The sequence below is a fragment of the Athene noctua genome, chromosome 4 (genome assembly GCF_965140245.1).
Source record: "Athene noctua chromosome 4, bAthNoc1.hap1.1, whole genome shotgun sequence".
NCBI classification, from domain to species: domain Eukaryota; kingdom Metazoa; phylum Chordata; class Aves; order Strigiformes; family Strigidae; genus Athene; species Athene noctua.
In genome coordinates this window covers 84,650,914-84,674,803 of record NC_134040.1, presented here as the reverse complement: position 1 = coordinate 84,674,803, position 23,890 = coordinate 84,650,914, and the positions used below count along the sequence as shown (strand labels likewise).

The window sequence follows — 23,890 nt, the reverse complement described above, 5'->3', positions numbered from 1 at the left end:
GACAATAAGTGACATGGAATAAAGTGATTTTTATTATTAAAGTGATTTTCTAATCATTTAACTACTCAGTAACATGTAATATTTTAGACTAACTTGTACTGTTGGTGTCCCAACAGCTGCAAGTATTTTGACGGTGAAGTAAAGATTTTAGATGTGCAGGTAGACTTGGCTGGTTCACTAGCCATTCCTGACATAGCAAGAGGAGAAAAGGATGAACGTTGCTTAGACACTACGCTAGTGAATAGGGATGGCATCTCCAATCACACTGCAGAGCAGGTTTTGCAACAATTCTTCCTCCTCTACTCAGGTCCACACAGCACTCTTGCTCTCTTCCAATACAGTTCCCCTTATATGTGGTCAATTCAGAGTGCAAGGTCTTAAACCCACCCTCTCACATACCCATGCAAGCCCTAGACAACCTGAGGCAGAATTTGATTCTTCGTTTTTAAAAGCTCACGGAGTAATTTAGAGCAGCAATGGCTACCCAGCCCTTTGAATAAACAATCGCCTCAGACTGTGGATGCTACTGGCCAAGAACATCTTACACCCACAGTCACTCCTGCTGCATTTGAACATTGCTGCAATACAGAACACAACAATTATTGCTTTTACTTCCCTCAAATTGTCTCCTTGCAGGTAATTTGTGTTTCAACAGGGCATTCAGAGCCAAAGGCACAACACAGCATAGTTGTTAAAGATACTGAGAATATCTTGCTTGAACACACAGTTCTCAAAACTGGTTGCATATCACTTTACAGACTAATTAAAGATGCTGTAAAAAGTTATAAAAGGTACTGAGCTGAAAAAAACCTGCCCAACTGTTGTCTTTTCTTCATACGCTGAACAATTTTTTGTGAAATAACCATTCTTCCAGCTTCACAAAAACATCTAAACACGTTTATGTTTTATATTATTTTATACAGACCAGCTGTGACTTAAGTCACCAGATTTATCAACGGGACATGTGGTTTGGTGAGAAACACATTATGTTAGTCATATCCATAGGCTTAACACACCTACTTTAGTATCCAACATGACACTTTGACACATCAACTAAGGAAGAGATATTTAGGAGTCTTCCTTTCACCTCTACTAATATCCAACCCATTAAAACCTGTATTTTATACTTTGCACTGTAGGATTTTTTTTTTTCGCTGTCTATCTGAAGTATCCAGTGTATAATGTGACAGACAGCAGCATCCTGCCAGACACTGTGTGTATCAGGGGGTTTACTTTTAAGTTAATAAGAAATTAAAAGCACACAAAAAAACCCCAAAACAAACTAACAAACAAAAACCATAAAAGCCTTTAAAACATCACAGAGTCCAAGAGCCTGAACTGAACTAGGTATACAAATACAAGGTGATGTGTAAGTAGCAGGGAGGGACTGGCCCACGATTCCCTTCAAATCTGCATCAGAGCATAAATCTGTGATCTGGGAATGAAAAACCAGCAGCTTGACAGTCATTTTAATGGAGCTATATTTACTGGTCCGGTAGCAACAATAAATCTTTGAGTCAAAATGTTACCAACCATATACCTGAAAAAATGTAAATGTAGTGCTTGTATTTAAAATAGAAATGTGCAGAGACATAAGAAGGTAATTCCAGACAACTACACATGTAGTGAGAGTTCATTTTTTGTCTTGTGAGAGTGTGAGGAGGGATCCACAGATATAAACCCGTTTTCTCTTGAAGTGGAACGGTATCTTAGCTGAGAAAACTTTGCACTCAGGATTAGATTAACTGCTCGTGACACAAATGTCAGCGGAAACCTTTGCTTCAGTTCTGATCTGGCATTGCTGTGGTCATCTTTCATCTGAAGGCTAAGAAGAGAATGGGAACTCTCATACCTTCAGAAAAACTCCTCAAAGGATGTTCTCAAAGAAGCTTTCTCTGCCTTTATGAAAACATTCAAACTGGTGATGAATCTAACTGTAGACTATGAATATTTCAGTGAAATGGTGAATTAACTGTTTGCAGAAGTATTCTCTGAAATCTGGGGACACTTTCATAGTGTCGCTGTAATCCATCCTGAAAGACTGCAGTAAGAAAGGGCTAAAAGATACAAATGAAATTTTAGTTATATAATCAGTATTTCCAGTGAGATACTCTTAGTATTTATTATTATAACAGTTATTAGTAACATAATATATAAGACTGAAACTTTGTCTTTTTCAAGTGATACTTAAACTAAACTACTAGTTACCCAACCATACTGAGACATGTAACAACACAATGGCCAATTAGAACGTAGTGATTTTGTGGCCATTAATTTGAGTATACATGATACGGCACATATAAAGTGTCATGGGTTTTGTTGCACTACTCTGGAAACCCTGAAGAACCACATAAAGATTTAACCTTTTCCTAAAGAGACCGAGTTGCATCACATTGTGTAAAGCATTTAGCAAACGGCTGACAATGGTGAACAGACCTGACACTAAGTGCAACACCTCAGTTTCCCTACCAGCACAAATCAGACAATTCTTTTTTTCAGTGTATGAACAAGAAAGATGCTGAACTGTAAATTCAACAAAAGCAGCAGTTAAAGAATTTATCTAAGAACTGCTATCACACCTGTGTCACTAGGTTGGATAATTGCATGTACATATTTGTAACATGTAACTGCTAAAAGAAGCACATGTGGACAACACCGAAGAGAATAAAACCCTGATTGAAGATAGGCACTAATCTTTCAAATCACTTAAGCACATGTCTAAGTACATTAACAACCCCGTTGAAGTAAAAGGGGCTACACAATAGCTTAAAGTTAAGCAAGTACTTATTTGTTGGATCAGGTTTTAATGCCCTTTCACCTTGGTCTTTTGGTCAATCAGTTGAAAAAGCAATATTGAGACAAATTCAAACACAATGCTATTTAGCATAATTGGGATTCTAAGAACGGCCTCAACGTCCACAGATTTTACTCTATTTTACTCTATTGTCTTGTTTTATTTTCATTTTAAAAGATCACAAGACTTTGTGGTACTTAATTTCAAGAGAAGACAATAAAACACATCCAAGGAAGTTATGACACCACTTTCCAAAACATCCTATTTAATGTAGCCTCTGGATGATTTTTATGGTACAGAGCGTGCATAGCAACAGAGGTACTGGAAGAAATAAGAGTCCAAGTACCCCTAAGAGCATCACATATTTGGGTGTTAATAAACACACACTTAGAACCACAGAAAAAGGTTAAACCTTTCAATTGTCACCTGCCTGCAGAACAGCAAAAGGACTCCTCTCATCAGCTGTCCTGTGCTACCTAATGCACTATTACCATTTCTTAATCCACACAGTTTTAATCTCTGTGGAAAAGTGAACAGAAATACAAGAAGCTCGCCACATTTATTCAAAAAAGTGTATTGTACAGAGCAGTAATTTGCTGCACGCCCATACTTGTTAACTTTTATATCTAAATCTTCACCTTTAAGCAAATCCTCTGCAAAGTGAAATGCTTAGTTACAGGCCAAAACTGTGACATTAAAAATAAACAACTTTAACAAGAATACCTAGTCGCATGCAGTTGGGTGCATGGTATCTCTATTTGTCACTTACTGGAATAAATTCATTTATCTGGGGTTGTGGGGAAATTCTGTACTGTTTACTATCATCAAGCTATAGCATAAATTCCTTCCTTCAATATAATTTCAGGCGCCAGTACGATTTTTTAAAAACTATTCTGCTAGATTGGGATGTTGGACAGCAAACTGGCTTACTGTATGTACTGAACAATTAATAGCACAAGGGCACTCCGGATGGAAGAGCTGAAAAGGACAGAAGGAAAGCCCTTTTCTTTAAAGACTGTTCACGAGTTTTTCCTGCAAGGACTTTTCTCCACTTCTGCTTATAAATTGTTGTGAAGCAGAAGGAATCCTTAGGGACTAAAGAGGCCTCACTTTAAAGGAAAGGTGCTATTCGGAGAATACCATACAAGACTTGATGTCTGAGACTGAGGAAATATTGCTGTTGCAATCAGTATCTTTTGCGAGTTCACTGCCTTGATGACTGCCATTATCACTTAAGCTCAAAGTTCAAAAAGCTTAGCTAGGTTCTAATCTGTAGTCAAATACATTTATTAAACAACACAGTTTTTACAGTACAGTCCTTGTGCAGCTGCTCCAATGGTCTGCTCTCTACAGGAAACAGAAGCATCAACCGTGATTTGTTCCCTTTTCCTGCTGCTCCAAGCGCATATAAAACCATTATTAAGTGTTACTCTTTCGTGCGCTAAAAAATCAAACATGTATGATTTCAGCACAACAAACCAGCCTTGTTTTTCCAAAGACAGAAAACTCAGAAATGTACTTTATTCTTTCACTGTCTGCCACGGTATTTATATCTACATTTTATTCAGCTGTAGTCACGGCACCTTTTTTGTACAAGCACAGGAAGACAGACTACTTGTCTGCACACCAACACAATCTTAGCAACAAGGAATTATCAATAGGGAAAAGCAGTAACCTTGAAATAATAGACTAGGCCCCTGCTTTCCTTCTGTTTTCCTCGGCAGAGTGGCCAAGATCAATCCTACAATAATAATAATAATGGGTTTCTTAAGAGAATCTGGTTTTGCATAAAACCATGCCTCTCAGTTACTGGTTTTATGTTGATACTTCACCAAAACAGTCATTACTATTAGAACATAATCAAGAAACAAGGGTCACTGCACAGTGCCCTTGATCCTTTTGGAATTTATCTGGAGATTCACCAGACAACTTTCCCTATCTTTCGTCTCAGGAGCACAGCTGGGATCCTCCTACTGCACAGATGTGTCCTAATGGAATAAACCAAAAGGTACTCACTACTTCAGTAACACGGCAGGTCTGAAATGATTAATTTGTTTTTGCTGCCTTCTCTGGTCATATAGGGAAGAATTATTTGACATGAAAACCCATTAGTATCCAGCATCAATTAAATTCCAAAATGAAAAAGTACAACGGCCTGCTTCAGTGAAATGGAGAGTGAAGGGGAAAGAGGACATGTCCACTTTACTGAAAATTGCTTGTTACTATCAGAATTATCTCTGCCTTAATGGAGCTTTAATTGGCCAAAAGCAGACAAGACAGTGTGGGGAAAAATGAACCAAATTATCTAGTTTCTAAACTTGTAGTTTCATTAAAAACAGACAAAAGAGCATTCATTAAATATAGTACAGACGAGCTGAGAGCCTTGAGTCCAATGGTATCCTCAACGTAAGTTCTACATCAGGGCTGTCCAGACAAATTTTAAGACACACAGTTCTGATTTTCAACGTCAGAACTTAACTGCTCTTGAAAATGCTTTATAGGGGAAAGGCCAATCTATGTTGCTTCGGACAAAGAGAAGCTATGGGATGGTACAGCTCAACAACATAAAGGCAGAGATCAACACTGAAGGGCCTCAGTGAACCAAACAGCTGAAAGTATACTAGAATTAAATACATAAATCAAAATCTTTTCTTAGAATTATCACAGAAGCCTGGCAGAAACCAGTGCCATAGGCCTTGCAAACCAGACAAAGACTTGGTAACAATTAGCATGTCAAAACCCAAATCTAAATACTATTCAAATCACGTCCTTTAGCCAGTCCCTTAATTCAGAAAACAGTTTTCCACAGAATTATGCAGCCTCTTCACAACTTGTTGTGTTCACTAATGGGAGCTATTACTTGATCAGAATAATCAGTGCGAACCATCTAGTGTGCTTTCAGAAAGGCTGCAATTGATGATTTCATAAGAAAATTCCCCTTGAAAGGACAGCTGCACAAATGCAGCAGTAAGATGCTCAACTGTGCTCCAGACTGCGCCTTTTATTTTACTGAGTAAAAGGCATAGAGCAGCCTCTGAGAACAGTAAATGTTACCAATTTTTAAGTGGCGGAGGAAGAGAATTCTCTTGGTGCAACACAGAGAAAAATCTGCCAGACATCAGGCTGCTCCCGAAGAAACACCTCACAGGCTTTCAGGCAGGAGACTCTCTTAAGGGGTAAAACTGCATGCCACAGATGAAGACGGGTGCTGCAGAGGAAATTTTGGGCAATGCTACAAGACTGTAAGGTATCAAAAGAGGACACTATATTTATATAGGCTGAGGGAATATAAGTTACTTGCAGGGTTTTCTACAGTCCATGAAATAATGAAAAATTTGGAGGACAAATTGGCATATTCAAGCCACCATCACCCTCCACCTTTCCTGAACCGAGAATCCTATTCTGCCAACCAAAGAGAAAATACAAAAATCTTACTTCAGATCTCTACTTCAGCTAAAAAGTCATACTAGCAAGGATGCCCTATAGAATTATAACTAATTTTGTTCTGGGTTTTTTGGGGGTTTTTTATTTGGGGTTTTTTGGGGGTTTTTTTCTTCTTCTTCAGCATCATTGTAATACATCATTCAACAAAAAATGGAATTTAGGGGTTTTCGTGGTTCTTGCACTTACCTTGAGTCCACGAAAGCTGCCTGGGCTTGTTGGTGAAGAACTGGAGGACTTTGTAGATTTTGGGGTGGATAATTGACTGCTCGGGGTTCCATTAACTGGGCAAAGCAATAAAAGCAAAAAAATTGAAAAGAAGTATGAATAAAAGTCAAAACCCCTAGCTTGCTTTTAAACATAACATACCTCTCTGACAAGTTATTACTCAAGCCCACATACAAAACAGACTCCTCGGCATTTAGGAATAAATTATACACTTGTACGCCACAGAACTGTTTCCTCAAAACTCACATGGCTGGATATCGGATCAAGAAAAGACACAAATATTGGATTGTCATTCTGGAGATTGAAAAGGCCTATTCTGTCCTTTGCCAGTGCAAGAGCTTTGGACAAATAATAGCCACAGCCTTTTAAAATTATATCATTTATTGTGATATCACACAACAAAATATGGAGAAAGAAAGTTTTCATAAAGGAAAGTTTTGATTTGGCCCTCCATCTCTCCTTTTCAGATCAACATGTTGCTTTCTAGGTAGAATGTTTCACAGAACACAAGTTGGTTTGTTTGCTCTTTCCATGCAAAACAAACAAACAAGAAGTATGAACTGTTTGTACGATAAATAACTTAAGTAGTAGTTCAGAAAAACATTGATCTAAGGGAAAAAAAACCTGTCAAGGTAAAAGCTAGCAGGTTATTTCTAAATTTCCAAGAAGTTCAAGTGTCTGTGAAAACACAATATCCTCCCTCTTGACTTCAAGAGTTCGCTCATTTTAAGTTTTCCAGAGAGACCTGATACAACGTATGTTATAACTCCGGTGATTTGAACATAACTTAGGTCAGTCCTTGTTTTGGTTTTTTTTTAAAAAACCCCAAACTGATGAATTTTGTTATGCAGGCAGAATAGCACACTGTTCATCATACACAGATGTGATGCACCTTATATGATGCAACATTATTTCCTCTCTACCTAGACCTCATTTTTCCTGGGAAAGGAACATCCCAGGCAGAAATTTAAGAGCTATAAAGGTTTCATAGGTGATTCACGGTGAAGATTTTTTGTTTTGTTTTTCAGAAAGAGAAAAGCAACCCTGGCAAATAGAAACTTAGCTTCAAAGTAAGTAACGGTTACACCTGCACATATCCTTTGCATATTCAGGGGTCTGTCACAGGTTGCACATCACTTCTTGAACTGCACTACTGGATTTATTTCACAAGTGTCTATTAACGTAGTGCCCTAGCATTCTCTGCTGAAGATGCCTTCCAAGCACTATTTTTACAACCTGGGCAGTCCATCTGCCAGGAGGCCAGGCTGACTGCACTGCGACTTCCACAAATTTGTTTTTCACAAAAATCTCTTTCTCTGATGTGTGACTAATTAGCATTTAGTTACAGAATAAATCTGCCTTGAGGTCTGATAACTTGGATTTACTTTCCCAGATCTGTTACAGGACTAAGAGCTCAGTCTCTTCTACTAGAAGTATTAAGAACGTTTAGGAGATTTTTGTCTTGACATTAACAAGGGTTGCCTGTAAGAACAATAGGCGAATTATTTAAGTGGTTTTTTAAGAGCATACATCCCTCCTGCAAACTTCACCACTTTCTTTTAGATAACCTTGAAACCTGGTGTATCAATGCATCCTTGTTTTGTAAAGAATTTGCAAATATGGCAACGGAAATGGCTAGTGAATGATATCTTACTGTTTTCTGCTTCTCACATAACCAATTTGCTCAAACTTTTAGAAAAAAAGAGCTCTAAAGTTCATGACCAAAAATGAGATACTTCAGTAGAAGAATTTGCTTCCAAATGACCAACTATTACTACAGAAGGAAAAAAAAAAATGTTTATTCACAAATTCTTTTTCCACAGCTCACAGAAAGGTCACTATTTCCTGAACATAACCATTCAGGCCTACGCTGTAAGATATCCTTATCTGTCTCCGAGTCGCTATCATCCTTTTAAGCACTGACAGAACCACTAAACTGCACCTGTGAAATTGGTTGGTTCAAATAATCTTCTTCCTTCTCTTAACTGTCTAAGGAAGGACATCGCAGCTTACTCTGGCAGTACTCCAGCTCTTTCCTAATATCTTAGATACAAGTGGTGGACAGGGGTGGTGTTCTGAGCCTGGGGTACAACTAGATGATGACCAAAGGTCCCTTCCAACTTGTGCCCTTCTCTGATTCTACAACACAAGGTATGTTCTGCCGAGGATCCTATTTAAAAGAGCCGCCTGTAGCTCCAGCTTTGCCAGTGCCTTCTGAGATCCACTGCAGGTGAGGTGGTACACAACTGCAACGAGAGGCAAAGCTGGAACTGGCCCTGCACAGATGTAAAAATCTCGCATCTGGAGGGAGTCAGCCAACTGCTTGTGCTGGTCTTGGCTGGGGTCATTTTCTTCACAGTAGCTAGGACAGGGCTAAGTTTTGGATTTGTGCTGGAACCAGTGTTGGTAACACAGGGATGTTTTAGTTACTGCTGAGCAGTGCTTACCCAGAGTCAAGGCCCTTCCTGATCCTCATACCACCCTGCCAGCGAGTGGGCTGGGGGTGCAAGATGTTGGGAGGAGAGAGAGAAGGAACAGCTGACCCCAACTGACCCAAGGGATATCCCAGACCATGTGCCATCATGCTCAGCAATAAAACTAGGGGGGAAGGTTGGTGGGGGGACCGCTGCTCGGGGACTGGCTGGGCATTCATCAGTTTGTGGTGAGCAAATGTGTCCCTTTGCATCACTTGTCTTTCTTGTGTTTTATTTCTCTCTTTCTGTTACTCTCCTTTTTGTTACCATTATTATTATTTCAATTATTCTCACTTTTACACTTTCAATTCTCTCTTCTCATGCTGCTGGAGAGTGGGGGCAGCGTGGTGCTTAGTTGCCAGCTGGGGTTAAATCATGACACTGCTATTTCAGTAACACTTTTTTTTCTTTTTTTTTTAACCTCAAAAAAACACAAAAGCAATTTGTATTCATTTTTGTCACAAACTTGTCCGCTCCTATTGACTTGCTGATTATTTCACATATATGAAAGACTTACCTTATCTATTTTCTAGGTATAAGACCTTTTGAAGTTTCTTTTGACACATATAGCAGCCTGAATATACAGAAAAACCAAACTTCTCTGTTGTTCTTTAAGTAGTATGTATTAGGCTACATTTCTTTAGCTTATTGGAATGTTGAAAACTGAAAAAACCTATGAATACCTTTTAAACTGTTAACTTCTGGTATGGTCCAAAGTCTCAACTTTGCTAATCAAAACCATGTTACTTGTTTGAGAGATACTTTCAACTGAAAGTTCAAAGAGGTTTCTTGGTGTTTTAGAATTTAGGCTGAAATATCACAGGAAAACAAAGGAAGGTAAGAAATTGAAAATAAAATTAAAAATTACGACACGTGTTTTTGCACTTTTTTCAGCAACTCTTAACCCTGTCTTTTTGTGCTGGCTGAAATTTTCTATTATAATATGCTTTAGAATACACATACAAATGTATTGCTCCTCAGAATACTCCTCTACTTGTAGTCAAAATTATACCTTTACAAATTTAACTGTGACACCATTCACAGATGTCCAACAACTATAAAGCATCATTTATATTATTTCACTCAAACAGTCTACTTCAACAAAACACCCACATCAATTATGTCTCTGGTTCACCAAATGCAAAACATGTGTTCCAAGCTTGAAAATATTCACAAGTACAGCAAAAAGTATACAGATAAATGGAGAGGGAGGAGACACACTAGTGATATACAGCCATAATAGTAATGGCTCACCTGGGGATTTTGCTGAAGCACTGGAGTAGTGGCCACCCCTCTTTACTGTACTCATATATTTGACACAAAGGAAAAAGACATTAAGGAAAGAAGTTATTAAACAGCTCTGAACATGGATGAAAGGAAGAAGGGTAAATAGAGATAAGTAAAGATTACATGAGAAAAAATGGCAAGTAAATAGAAGGATAAATACCAGACACTTTGAATAAATTTTTCAAATTAACCTCATCAAAGGGGTGTCTAACTACAAATAAGTAAGGAAACGACAGCACTGATTTCTGAGGACTTTGCATAAAATTCACTGTTGAAAGATATCCCATGCAATCTCACTGGAGTTAAAAGGATTGCATGAGATGGAGATCAGCTGTGAAACTTGCCATTTATGCTACATTTTTCTTGCTACTGTGATCCTTCTTGGAAGCTTTTCAGTTAAATATTCAACCTTTATAAACAAATTATATATATATATATATATTCCACTTCGAAACAACCCAAAGACATAAAATTACTTCAACCAACATCAGTTAAGTAAGACAAATATTGATGTGGAAATGAGAATACGGAACATGTTGCAGTTTTGAATACAGGCACAGGAGCTTACATGTATATATTCAAAATAGACCATCATATGTTTCATTATTCAACAGTTTGATTTCAGGGCTCCTTCTCCAGGTCCGAGGGAAAAAAAATAATTATGTTTTATTGTATTTAGAAATTAAATGCAGAGGTAAAAAAAAAAAAAAAGGAAAAAACCCAAGTTTCTCCCTTCTATTTATTTGCATAAAAGACTTAATGGTTGGAACATACGGTGTTCAGCCAAACTGCTGGCAAAAACCTTTCTTTGAAATTACAAGATGACCAAGAAGAAGAAAAAAAATTTTTCTGTTAATGGGCAGTACCATTCCATAACATCTCCTAAAATTAATTGAAACAGCAAAATCCTGCATTTCTGACAATATTCGGCTTATATAGGAGAAATCTGTCAAATTCAAAACACTTAAGGGTATACTCTAGTTCAATGAACATGAATTTAACCACATAACCATCCTGTAGTTAACAGTCTTCAAGAAAATCGTTATATCCCAAATGTATAATTAGCACGAATTATTCCAATGTTCATAAACTGAAGCTTTTTGTGCCTGTTAATTAAAACTAGAAACCACATTTCTTCTCCAGATTCAAAAATAAATTCAAATTTTACTATAAAATAGTATTAAATCTATGAGACAAACAAAAAACCCCATTTTTTCCCCTGTCAGGAAACAAAGCCCAGCACTTCTATTTCAGACAGAGCCAACAGTTTTTCACCCCATTAAACATATTCAAACTTTCATGTATTTAAGATGTTCAAGCTCTTTCCTAGAAGTAGTACCTGAGGCAGGTGATTTGCTTCGACGTGAGGGTCCTGGACTTTTGGAGCCAGTATGCTTCATGCCAGATGATCGGGAATAAGAGGACTTCATAACACGGCATTCTAGGGAAAAAAGCAGATAGAGTTTTGACAACAGTTCACCGTACAGGCTTCCTCCAAACACCTCTGTTGCTGTTTATTATCCAGAAAATTAACATCCATATTTTCTAAACGTGTTTGCCCAACTGAGTGAAACAAAGTTATAAAAGCACCTCAGAACTTGAACCTACGTACCACATAACCACATTAGAGCTACTCAAATGCTGTATTTAACATTCCGCATGTAATATTTCTTCATGTCTTAAAGCTGGATAATTCAACTATAATTCAAGTTTGTACCTCTGCACAACTGAAGGAGTAAAAGTCAGCTGATGCCAAGGCAGTTCTGATAATTCAGTAAATCCTGCGTGATGTAACAGCAGCATCATATAAGGCAACTGCACAGCAAGCCCCACTTACCTTCTTTTGCAAGAAACTGATGTGGTGACCAATTTCTAAAGAGGTGAGAAACGTCTACTGTTTCCAAAAGGCTGAGACAATAGATTACTGCCACTTACCATCACCTATATGTCATTAAATAAAGGACAAGCTAAAGGGGAAAGGAATCAATAGGCATACGTGCCTCGACATTTTGGAAACATTTTAATTCCTATAGTTAGCAAATCACTCCCAATGGAATCATATAAAACTTTCCCTCCTAATCCTGTCCCTGTTATTCATCACTACAATGTCAATGCCACATCACCATCAAAAATAGTAAGCAAAGCTGCCTGCCCTGCCAGTCAAGTCATGTTCCACTCTGTACCTGACCTGCTTTTGTCCATTAAGACCTCTAGAGTTGTGAGAGAAAGCAAGGACCACCAAAGCTGAAGAGACAAAGGGAGAAAAAAAAAACCCTCCCCATCACTGGGTTCTCAGAAAGGAAATGAGCCCAATTAGTCTGTGCACAGCATAAGGGGAAAAAGCAAACTTATGGCCTTAAAATCCGCAAGGAAAATGATGATTTTGCCCAGACTGGGATCTGCAGTGTGTATTAATGCGAGCATGCTCTTCCACTCCTGCACAAGAATAAAATCATATCTTAGCTAGTCTAAAATTATGTAAAAAAAAAAAAATAAAAAAAAATACCCTTCTTGTGACCTCCACACTAGCTGAACCAACGTAATCAGGCAGTTCTGGAGAAGTAGCATGCTGGCAATAACAACAGAACGGGAGCCAGATGAATCCTCCACCCATCCATCAAACCTACGGACCAGTGGCTAGATATAAACTTACACTTCTTGATATAACTGAAGATTTTGTAAAGAAATCATGGTGTTTGTAAGAATTAGAAAAACAGCAGGTGCTTCTGCTTTCAGTTAGCCAAGAGGAAGGCAAAAACCCCCTTTTATTCACAATCTGAAACTCTCTTCAAATAATCTAATGATTCTTGCCAGGACAAATTTTCTTTACCACAGATTAATTTTTTCAGAAAAGAAAATTCGGGTGATCCTACAGCTGTAGAGCTCTCTACAACATAGACAGAAAAAACACTTGGTCTATAGCAGACAAGACTGGAATGTGTGAATTGTCTAGCAGGACAATTCAAGACCTGAAATGAGTGTGGTTACATACACGATTTTTCAAAAATCTCATGAAGACAGCAATATGGAGATCATCTTAGTCACAGATGCCAAAAGTGCATGTTTTTAACAGATTTTAGATCCATTAGATCCAGGATTGAACCTTTTCAAATTCAATGCTGGTTTTCATGTAACTTTAGAAGGGGTCTGTTTTCCAAGAAAATAGATCAGGTTTGTTAGTGCATTTATCAGGCTTACAGAATCCAGATGATGGTTTAGAAGAACTTTTTTATCCATAGGAAAAATACATTCCCACGTCTATTTTCCTAAATCACACAACACTTGGGGATTGAACAGTGGGGCAGGGTTAGGGGGAGCAGGGGGAAGAAATCTCAATTGAGTTGACTATTTCAGTGGGTTTAGGATGTACAGTCTTACCGCTGTGATCCAACACGAAGTCATCCTGAGCATACCGGTATTTCTCAGGCCCACACGCAATGAAGACATCATCATCTCCAAAGAAGTCCTGCAAGCATGTCACCTTGACAGCAAAATATACAAAGCAAAATAAACAAAAGCAGTACTTTCAAATACTAAATCTCCGGTTAGTCAGCAACAATTATTAAGTTTGTGTCTTCCTTTTCACAGCAATACTGTAATGTTCTTTGATAATGACAAATATTCCAGTTCTCAAGTACTTCAGCTCTCCCAGTAGTCCAGGAAACCTCAGGGCCAAGAATGTAAAATACGACTGTCCCTCACCTCCAAAAACACACTCAACACCTGTATTTTTGCCAATAACTACACACGCACGCTGATGACTTTGATAAGACTGGCTATAAACACTACTCAAATATCAAAGCTTCTTCTACTCTTACACTAATTGCTTGTGGGAAAATCTGTCAAGTTAAAATGATTGCATCTACAAATTTATTTTATGCTCAGAGGCATTTAATTTCCATGTTTTAACATCCTGTTAAAAAAAAAAAAAATTAATTCTCCCTTTCATTAAAAGTTATTCCATATTCAAAAAACAAAGACATATAGAATCCCTTTCATGCCCTCTGCAGCTCTGTCTGTTCTTGATGGTCCCAGTAATGATGTTATAATGTCTTTCAAGAAGGATGGGGCTATCAGAAAGAAAAAAGCCAATAGAAGTCAGCTTGTGAAGGAGCAACTGCCTGCTTTAAAAACAATTCAAACCAAAAATGCCGCAAGAAATTCCACCGAACTCATTCTAACTCCCTCCTAAGGAAAAAAAAGTTTGCGGGTAACAAGCTATTTTTGAAATGTAAATGGATTAAAGTTTTACTGTGTAATTGGCTCCCCATTCTTTTTAACACCGCACAGCCACATGAGACCTGGGAATAAAAGCTATGTTTATAGAAGCTGAGAAAGTTGGAACCATTTGGCAAGACCATGTAATTAAAAAGGTAAAACAAGAAACTTCTTTTAGGGAAACTGGCATTTTTCCTTCCCAGATACCTGTCAACACCATTTTCATGTTTTACCCGCTATGATAATTGTAACCATGGGCAGGAAGGGGTCTCTACTGCCTGCAGTATTCTGAGAAACACTCGGAATATCAATGACCCTCAGCTCTCTGCAAGAACACCCGCACGGGACATTGGCCAGCCGTGCAGTTGTCATGGCAGCTCACCCAGGAATAACAGCCGGTGCCCTTACAGCAAGATCCTCCCCACCCTGCCACACGCAGTATCCAGCGTTGGTGTCACTGTGTTACACCGCCAAAGGACTCGAGCCATCACCAGAATCCTTTTATTGTCATCTTACCATTGCAATGACGACCTGCTCTCATGGATGAGAGCCATTTTCAGCTGTGCTTGTAAACCGCTGCTTCGGGTTAACTGAAGAGGCAGCAATGACTGGATTCAAAAGGCTGTAGATTCACAGAACCCCAGAACCATCTGGGCTGGAAAAGCCCCTGAAGCTCCTTCAGCCCAACCATGACCCTCCCCCTGACCGTTCCCATCTCCCCCAGATCCCTCAGCGCTGGCTCAGCCCGACTCTTCAACCCCCCCAGGGATCCCGGGGACTCCCCCCTGCCCTGGGCAGCCCATTCCAACGCCCAACAGCCCCTTCTGCACAGAAATCCTTCCTCAGAGCCAGCCTGACCCTGCCCTGGGCAGCTTGAGGCCATTCCCTCGGGGCCTGGCGCTGGGGCCTTGGCTCCAGAGACTCATCCCCCCTCTCTGCTCCCTCCTGGCAGGGAGTTGCAGAGGGCCAGGAGGTCTCCCCTCAGCCTCCTCTTCTCAAAAGGGAAGGTTTTCTAACATGTGGTTTATTCCTCTCTACTAAATAACTGTCTCTACTAATAAGAGTACTCATTATCATTTCCACAGATTTCAGGAATCCAGCAACCAACGCACACCCACCGCTACAGGAAAAGCCGTGAGAAAGCTCTCAGAACACCTCCCAGTAGCGCTGCTGGACACGGGCAGAGATGTTCTGAGAAGTTCACACTCAAGGTCCCCAAAACCAGGGGTCATTTCCACAAGCTCTTGCCTACCTATCACTGCTCTACTTGTGCCCCCAGTGCCCCTGACGTGCTGTTTTGAGCAGGTTCAAGTTAAATATGGTGATTTAGCAGAACCTAAAATTCATTTTTCTGTTCTGATTCAAAGCCTCCCCCTCACCCCTTAAGTCATCCAGTCTAACATCTGAGCTGAGAGTAAGAGAGGAGAGAATGACAGGTCTTATGTTAGACTGGGAAATAACTGTATGCAGCATCATCCTTTTGTTGTCTGCAGTGCAACTCTACAAAGGAAAGGTCAGACCTGTGCTCAAATGATGACAGAAGTACCCTTAGAAATACACCTTAAAATCTTTATAAATGGCTACTGGGGAGGGGGTCTGTCAGTCACAGACCAAGACAGACTTTAGCTTACTGTAAAAGATACTAAGCTACACGTAACTGGAAGCCAGAGAAATGCAAGTATGAGAAAGGTTTCCATAGAGTCTAGCTATATTCCAGCCTTGAATACTGGAAGTCCTCCTTCTCCCTGCAGATAGTCCAGACTGGCTATGCATAAAATACATAAGAAAAAAAAAAATATTGAAAAACTGTATTGAACAAGGAATAAAGATCTGCTAGAACTTAACAATCTCAAATAACCACGTATATGAGGTGAAGGAAGTATTTCTAAAATCATGATCATGAAAATCTTGTTTTCCTAAAAGTACAATCTAATGGTTATTTTTCTAGGCCTTTATCATAATAAAAATCAAAGGGGCAGCTCCCAATGTGCAAACAGATGCTAAAATAAACAGTCTTCACTTCCTACAGAATTAAAATTAATGTATATGCCTCAATTAACATAACAGTGTTTTGCTTACTTAGCATTTAAAAAAATACTAAGGGAAAGCTGAAATTGGTAAGTCGTTTGCATGGAATTTTGAATGCTGCAGGTCTACTCTGGCCTAACGTGCAAATCACACAATTCCACTTCAAAGAACATCTATACTTAGATCATACAGCATTTATTTTTTTTTTTACAGCTTTGAGCAGGACTGAATCAGTTTAGAAATTTAAAAAAAAATTTGAACATTTATTGGTGGTTTTGGTTGGGTTTGGTATTTTTTCTTTTAGTTTCAGTAGCAGTAGGACTTGTGCGTATGACTAGCACATCAGTCATTCCAGTAAGTTAGGGAGCAAAATTCTGTTTGTCAAACTATTGTACAATAAATGCTGTTTTTCTTTCCACAAAGTTTCTATACCTTACCCATTCTTTATTTTGCTGCATTTGGTGCATTGGTTCAGTCCTTCAAAATATTTCCTAAAATGTCTTTTAAAGGACAATGGTATTAGAAAAACTGCATATTAAGTGTATCATAGCAAAACCAGTCAAATATGTAGTCATTCATTCAAGTAACAAATCTCTTGCTAGTCCTGATGCTGTGAGCTTCTATGCATGAAACTGAAAATGTGAAAAGCTTTAGACACCTTGAAGAGATTAATGCACCCAAATGAGATCTCATTTTTCAATAGTGGCGAGAGCTTTTTTTCCAATTACAGTCATTAGGTCATTTTTGAGGTTCACATTGGGCCAATTCCTGGTTTACATCCACAAAAATTCTGTACAGCTACTTGGAATGCATGCTTGCCATCAGCGGCCTTGCCATAAAGCTCAATCAAAACAGCTCTCCTGTCTTTTATTACCACACATAATGCTCTCTTAAAAGAACAAGATGAATGTGATTTGTTTGTCCACGGGAGAAAAAAAAAATATCTATTTTAAATCTGATTTTTTTTAACGGAAGACATCTACAGAGCTGCACAAGGAAGTTTTTTAGGTATTATCGTTATAGCCAACACTACAAAGGCTCACACCAAAGGAGTTTCACACTTCCTTGAATTTTTTTTTTTTTCCTCCCACATAGAAAGTGAAATATATTTTGAAAAACTGTTTTAGGAACACTTTAGAAAAATGTTATCTTGTTAACTCCAGATGTTTCAATTAACATGTTTAAAATGTGTTAAACTATTTCTAAATACAATACCCTTTCCTACTAATATATTGCCTATGTTCTGCTGGTAACTTCACTGCCTTCCCTTTACTTAGAATAAAGTGTGACTTATTGGTGCTCCTCTGACAACTCAGGTTGTCTTGTTGCACTGTTTTTGTTCAAAGTATGTCACTATACACAGCAGAGTAGTCCATATTTGGATGGGACTAGATTTGACTTGTACTCAGTCCTTTAAAAATACTTCTTAAAATTACAAGTAGGAACACAAGCAAAGAGGGAAAAGCAAAAATCCACGAGAAGTCTCAGAAAAATTATAACTGAATGTCAGTATTCTATTTTCTTTTGTAGTGGGGTCACCCACAGCATTACTGTGTGTCTGTTTGGACAGAATCCTTTCACTGGTACTCCCCACCTTAGCTTTCTGAGATGATGTGCAAATGACTCTGGGCACCACTGCTTCCCAATGGGCTCAGAAAGGCTCTGTTCACCTTAGCCTAAAGATCAGAGGACAACATAATTCAAGCAACAGCAGGAGAATTAAATTTTAATTGGCTTCAAGTGTAAGAAACCCAAGAAACACAAACAAGTATGCATGAGGCTCAATGATCAATGATTCAAAACTTGAATTGCTTGTTACCAGAAAAAAAAAAAAAAAAGTCAGCCTTGCCTCATAAAACTTCCCCCTTGCCCATGTGAGGAAATGCTGGGACACTGAATGGATGACGTTTTTAGAAAAACACAGAGCCCTAACAGAGGCACATATTACCAAATAAGCATTATGTTACAGAAATGACATGACTAACAGTAGTTTGCAAGACCATTAGTGGTAAACCCACTTCAGAATCACACAGCTCAAAGCACAAAAATGTGGTTCACAAACAATAAAAAAAAAAAAAGGCAGCACAAACTTGCAGGAATACGCAAAAATGCAAGTCAAAAATGTGAAAACAGGGTGTTGGAAGGGAAGGGAGAGAAAAACATCTGTTTGAAAACTCAATTTCCTGATCCTCTTCTGTCTACTAGTACAGTGTTTTAATGTCACAAACACCCATCATATTTGTCTTTTAAAATACACAAATATTTATAACCAAAGTAGTTTGCTCTTTCCAAAGAAATACTTCTTCAGTTATGTCAAGTACTGGACTAGAATATACAAATTGTGATTCATACAGAACTCCCTTTCCCATTACCATCACACAGGCCTAGAAATGTGATTTACACCAACCCCTACTCCCACCTCTGAATCTAAGAAGCAGAAGATACTTTCCCACCAGAAGAAACACAAATAATGATAGATCTTTTACAGACAGAATTCAACAGGTATTTAATAATTGTCCTTTATGATGAATCCCAGAATCACTCAGGTTGGAAAAGCCCCTCGGGATCACCGAGTCCAACCCTCAGCCCGACTCTACAAAGTTCTCCCCTACCCCACATCCCCCACAGCTCATCCCAACGGCCCTGAAACCCCCCCAGGGATGGGGACTGCCCCCTCCCTGGGCAGCCTGTTCCACTCTCGGACCACTCTTTCGGGGAAAAATATTTTCCTAATGTCCAGTCTGAACCTCCCCTGTTGGAGTTTAAAGCCATGAAGTTACAATTAAAAAAATTTAATTATATAAACAAGCTTTTATCCACAAGACATTTGCCCTCCAACCTTCAGAGGAAAAAAAAAGACAGACTGCAACCATGAAAAATTACTGAAGAATTAAATTCCTCTCAAATCTTTAGCACTGAAGAATGTTCTGCAACTATACATCAACACCCTTCAGCCAGGAGCTCCTTGGATAAACGGTATTTATTTCAGTTCTACAAATATGTTTCATTCTAAATGCAGAAGGAAGAGCTGTAAAAACAAATAGTTTGGCTCAATTTAGTATGGTTGATTCAATTTAAGTAAGCAGCAACAGGACTGGACAGTTTTAAGTCTGAAGAGCCACACCCTGTGCCTGGGGAAGTTCTCTACATCAGCTGAAAATGGAACTGAAACATCAAAACTGGAAAAGATACCCAAGATTATTTGTATTTGTTTTAACAATGGAAGAAATATTTATATCCACTGACTTCAAGGAAACAGGATATGGTATAAATATTTTAAAAAGGAAGCACATAACATACCAGGCAAAAGGAAAACTGGCATGCACAGTTACAGCTGTGTATGCGTTTTCAGCTCAGCAACAGCGACAGGCATTTGAGGCTGAAATTCTTTAAACCCATGAAGTAGGTTTCTTTCCATTAATTGCTGAAAAAAGAATAATTTCTTAAACGTCAGCATGACAAATCTAGATACAACCTCCCTGCTACTGCCTTCAGCATGACTGGTCTCCACATTTCTGCTGGGAAATAAATGCTACTCCTCTTTGGCTGGGGCAGACTACAGCTATGCTGTCCCGACAGTTCTGCCCTTTGCCCCCTGCATCAACCTTTAATTCTAAGTAAGCAAAAAATCAAATGTTTGCTTATTTTGCCAGTCAGGTTGTGTTTGCAACCATCATGTTTGTTTCCCCTTTTCAAATAAAAGCTAGCACTGCCACCCCCTCTTCACTGCCATACAAACTGTGATTTAAATCATTAGAATTCTTGCAGTGTATTTGAACAGTTTGAGGGTTTATGTATGTCCTGAAGTGCAAAATGCAAGGAAAGCACTTCTGCAGAAACACCTCAGTTGCCTCTTTTCTATTTCAGTTCCATCACCAACAGGTGCTGACTTAACTTTCAGAAGGAAGTTTCCTCTGGGCAGCCTCAGGAACTCAAAAAGGAAGGTGAAAAGGGCGTTCCCACCCTTTCCTACAGAGTAGTGTGACTTTTAACAGATTTTCTTACCATGGAACTTCCCCTTGGTCTCTGCACTTTCACAGAAAAACGTGACCAAGGAAAAGAGAGTGTATGTGTTTAAGCAGTATTCTTAACTACTTACTAAGCCATCAATATCCTTCAGGACTGAAGTACTAGCTTAAGGCAGCTATTTCCCTGGTTATAGTGAGTCATATTTCCTGGTTATAGTGAGTCCATTTTCAGTAAACTGTGAGACAATAGCCAGATGGGTAGCTAGAATATTCCTGGGAAGTAGAAAGACAGAGAAAGTCAATCCAATGAGCCCCTGACATGCCCTTTCAAAAAAAATACTGTAATTGCCAGTTTGTTTGGTTGTTTGTTTTAACCTACCTATGCATTAGGTAGAAATGACAATGTCAAAGGCAACTATGCTAAGTGCTTTGGAAGGAGGCAAAAAAGAAACTGTTCAAGAGGCAGGCAATATGGAAACCCACACTGTACACAAGAACAGCAACAAAAAACTACATCAGATACGCAGTAAACCTGGAAAATCGGGACGTGATCAGATTTGTGCTGGTACAGAGAAGTGCTTGACACTTGCAGAAACTTCTGTTCCTCACCAGTTTATGTTCTCTGTGACAGCTCTACTACAGAATCTGGGAATTCCCAAATTAAAAAACATTACACAACACCAGGAGAAGGGTAAGCAAGCTACTAACCTCTGACGCAATGCCAGAAAGAGCTCAAACGCTACTATGACTGGTCAAAGCTGTCCCAAACAGCTAGAGGGTAGGCTGGGGAGTCCTAAAGCTTGAGGACATAAAACCATGAGCTTGATAGACTCTAGACACCTTTTCTGCTGGCTGTAGATATGAGGACTACATGGTACATCATAGCAACTTCAACCTCAACAGCCAACTTCCATGAGGTCATTAGTAGACCGGGGGGGAAAAAAAAAATAAATAATCTCCTTTGTTCTCTAAAAATAATTGGAATTAAGTCAAATACCTCTTGATTTCTAAGGCTCAGATGCACAATTATTTTGCCTGCAACTAAAATGTGAAATACAGTAACAGAGATCAGATCATGCAGAAAGAATGCAGACATACCGACCGTGTTACAAAACTAAGACATTTATTACCTGATCTTCTGTGACTGTGCATCTCGACCAGCAAATTTACTTCACCTTTTAAAGACTGACTTTCCTTTATATTAATCTCCTCTAGTTATTGACAAAATAAAGAAACTTTTTAAAAGTGGGATTTTTTTGTTTTGTTTGCAATTTACATGTAGGCTCTAAGACCTTTCTAATAGTCTCAGTTAATCTGTTTGTGTAAACATGCTGATGGTCCTTTTTTTCTATAGCTAATTCAAATAGTTGACCTGGATTTTGGTCTTCACTCTCCAAAGTCTCTTTTTAACCCATGCATCTGGTTAGCTGTAGGCTTGAGAGCAATTCCATTGACTGCTTGCGTGAAAGGTCTGAGGGCCTCCCCAGCTCTGCTGGACACTGCAATAAAACGATATAATAAATCTGATTTCTAGGTCAGAACTTCCACAAGACATTGTCGGATTTACCATTTGAGGTTTGGTGTCTGGCACCCTTTTGTCTTTTCCTTCAAGTTTATTAAATTCAGTAAACACTGAGCAAAAAACCCTAAGTTTTCTGGTTTTAAAAATTTATAAATGTTGAATTTGCCTGCTTTAGATAAAGGCAGCTTCTTAACCTATTTAGAAAAACAGAAAAAAAATATTGAAACAAAGACCATAATGAAAATAATTCTTCTATAAATGATTATTTAATCAATGGCTGTATTGTATTATTACAGTCCTCATTAGAAAACGATTCTTCTTGCACAGATACTCAGTGATGAAGAACAGCAGTGGAAAAGGAGACAAACCTTTCTGTCCCATAGGGAATCTAAAGAGTAAGAAACAAAACAGAAATGTAAAATCCTTGCCTGCTGCCTTGTAAACAGAAAAAGTCTGGCAGCAAGCCCATGAAACGCCTAATACAGGATGACAATGCAGGGAGACTGCATAAACAGGCTGGTCAGGTCACCACAGCTCATACAGCCACGCAGCTATTGGGAACAGATGACAGAATAGAGCACATATCACATTTCAGTTTTATTTCCATTTTAAACAGATTTTTGCATATATTTTTTTAACCTCTTGAAGTTTAATTCAGAAGACGAACACATATGGAAGTGGAAGATTGCATTTGGGTGGGATTCAAATAGATCATCTTCACTGCAGTGGAAATGACAGTAAGAAAAATAAGCTGTAGAAATATGCACAAGTTAAAGTGAGTTCCTACACGTATTTATTTCTTAAAGCCTTCCAGTACTGTAGGATTTTCTGGCAAGGTCCGTTCACCAGTTTTTCCAAAGAGCTAAACGGATCTTTTTCTGCAAAAATCATATTTCACTGATTATGTGCAGCTATTTAGATAGCAAATAATTACAGCTGAAAAGGACTAAAATTCTGGAAATTTTGAATCATACTGTACAACTCATCTGTCTCTAACACAAAGCACCCCAGAATAACCCTTCCCACACTATTATCCACTACTTCAACAAGAGTCGAACCATTTCAGTATACTGAAGTAAATGTCATGCTTCTCAGTTTCAAGAGTTACACAAAGAAACAGCGGCCTTACTAAACATGGAATAAGTGGAAATTGGAAAGACATAATAAATAAATGCAGCTCATATGACATGACCATAATCCAGTTTCTATGGAAAAAAAAAAAAAACAAAACAAAAAACCAAACCAAACCAAACCTCAACAGCACTTTCAGTTATAAGACAAGGATGGTATCTTTGCCCATAGGTGCCTTAATCACAGCAGCTCAAAAGTCAGCACAACAGATTCGTTGCTGAAGTGGTGTAACTGGGAAGCCTAATATAGAACTAAAAATAGTACCTGACTTCACCCAGCTAACCTTCCATCTCACCACTAACTGGTCTAAAAATAAAAGCTACTTGTACTATGAAGGAACATTAAAACTGTATGTATAAGGACAGATAGCCAGCTCATCCAATTCAGTAAAATCTAATTAATTTAATGACACTCTGTTCCACAATACAAATGCAGTTAAAATATAAGTTATACTTTTTCCCCCCCCCCATAAAATTACCCTTTTTGCACTCTTATAGAAATCAGTGCCCTTAGCTAATGACCTTACTTGAAAAACATGGCATTCACATACTACAGAAAACTTAAAAAAATAAAACCATATGGCCAACGTAGTTTCATTACACTGATCCTTTCGATCACAAGTGGCATGCAGCAATAATCTACTGCAATCCAAGGTTTCCACTACTCATGGGCAGACACTGTTTCCCAGAGAGGTTAACAGAAGCAGCAGTTCTTGAAATTAAAACTATTTTTCCATAGACAAATAAATTCAAACTCAGTGTTTGTGGCCAGTGCAGAAAGAATAAAGAAAAGGCAGAAA

At 38.5% G+C, this 23,890-nt stretch overlaps 1 protein-coding gene across 5 annotated transcripts in view; it reads right to left on the bottom strand.

Moving 5' to 3' along the window:
• The window catches only part of DCLK2 (doublecortin like kinase 2), a 90,003-nt gene that overhangs the window by 30,967 nt on the left and 35,146 nt on the right, over window positions 1–23,890 (bottom strand). For 3 of the 5 annotated variants that reach the window (XR_012633620.1, XM_074905918.1, XM_074905921.1), the window contains exons 3-6: window positions 13,603–13,705; window positions 11,564–11,665; window positions 10,192–10,236; window positions 6,425–6,519 (exon numbers count right to left, since the gene is read on the bottom strand). Coding sequence is in view for 3 of the 5 variants with exons in the window: in XM_074905918.1 (XP_074762019.1) it covers window positions 6,425–6,519; window positions 10,192–10,236; window positions 11,564–11,665; window positions 13,603–13,705 (345 nt within the window). In the remaining 2 variants the exon portion in view is untranslated. The remainder of the gene's footprint in view (window positions 1–6,424; window positions 6,520–10,191; window positions 10,237–11,563; window positions 11,666–13,602; window positions 13,706–23,890) is intronic. The other 2 variants (XR_012633621.1, XM_074905920.1) reach the window with 1 other exon arrangement.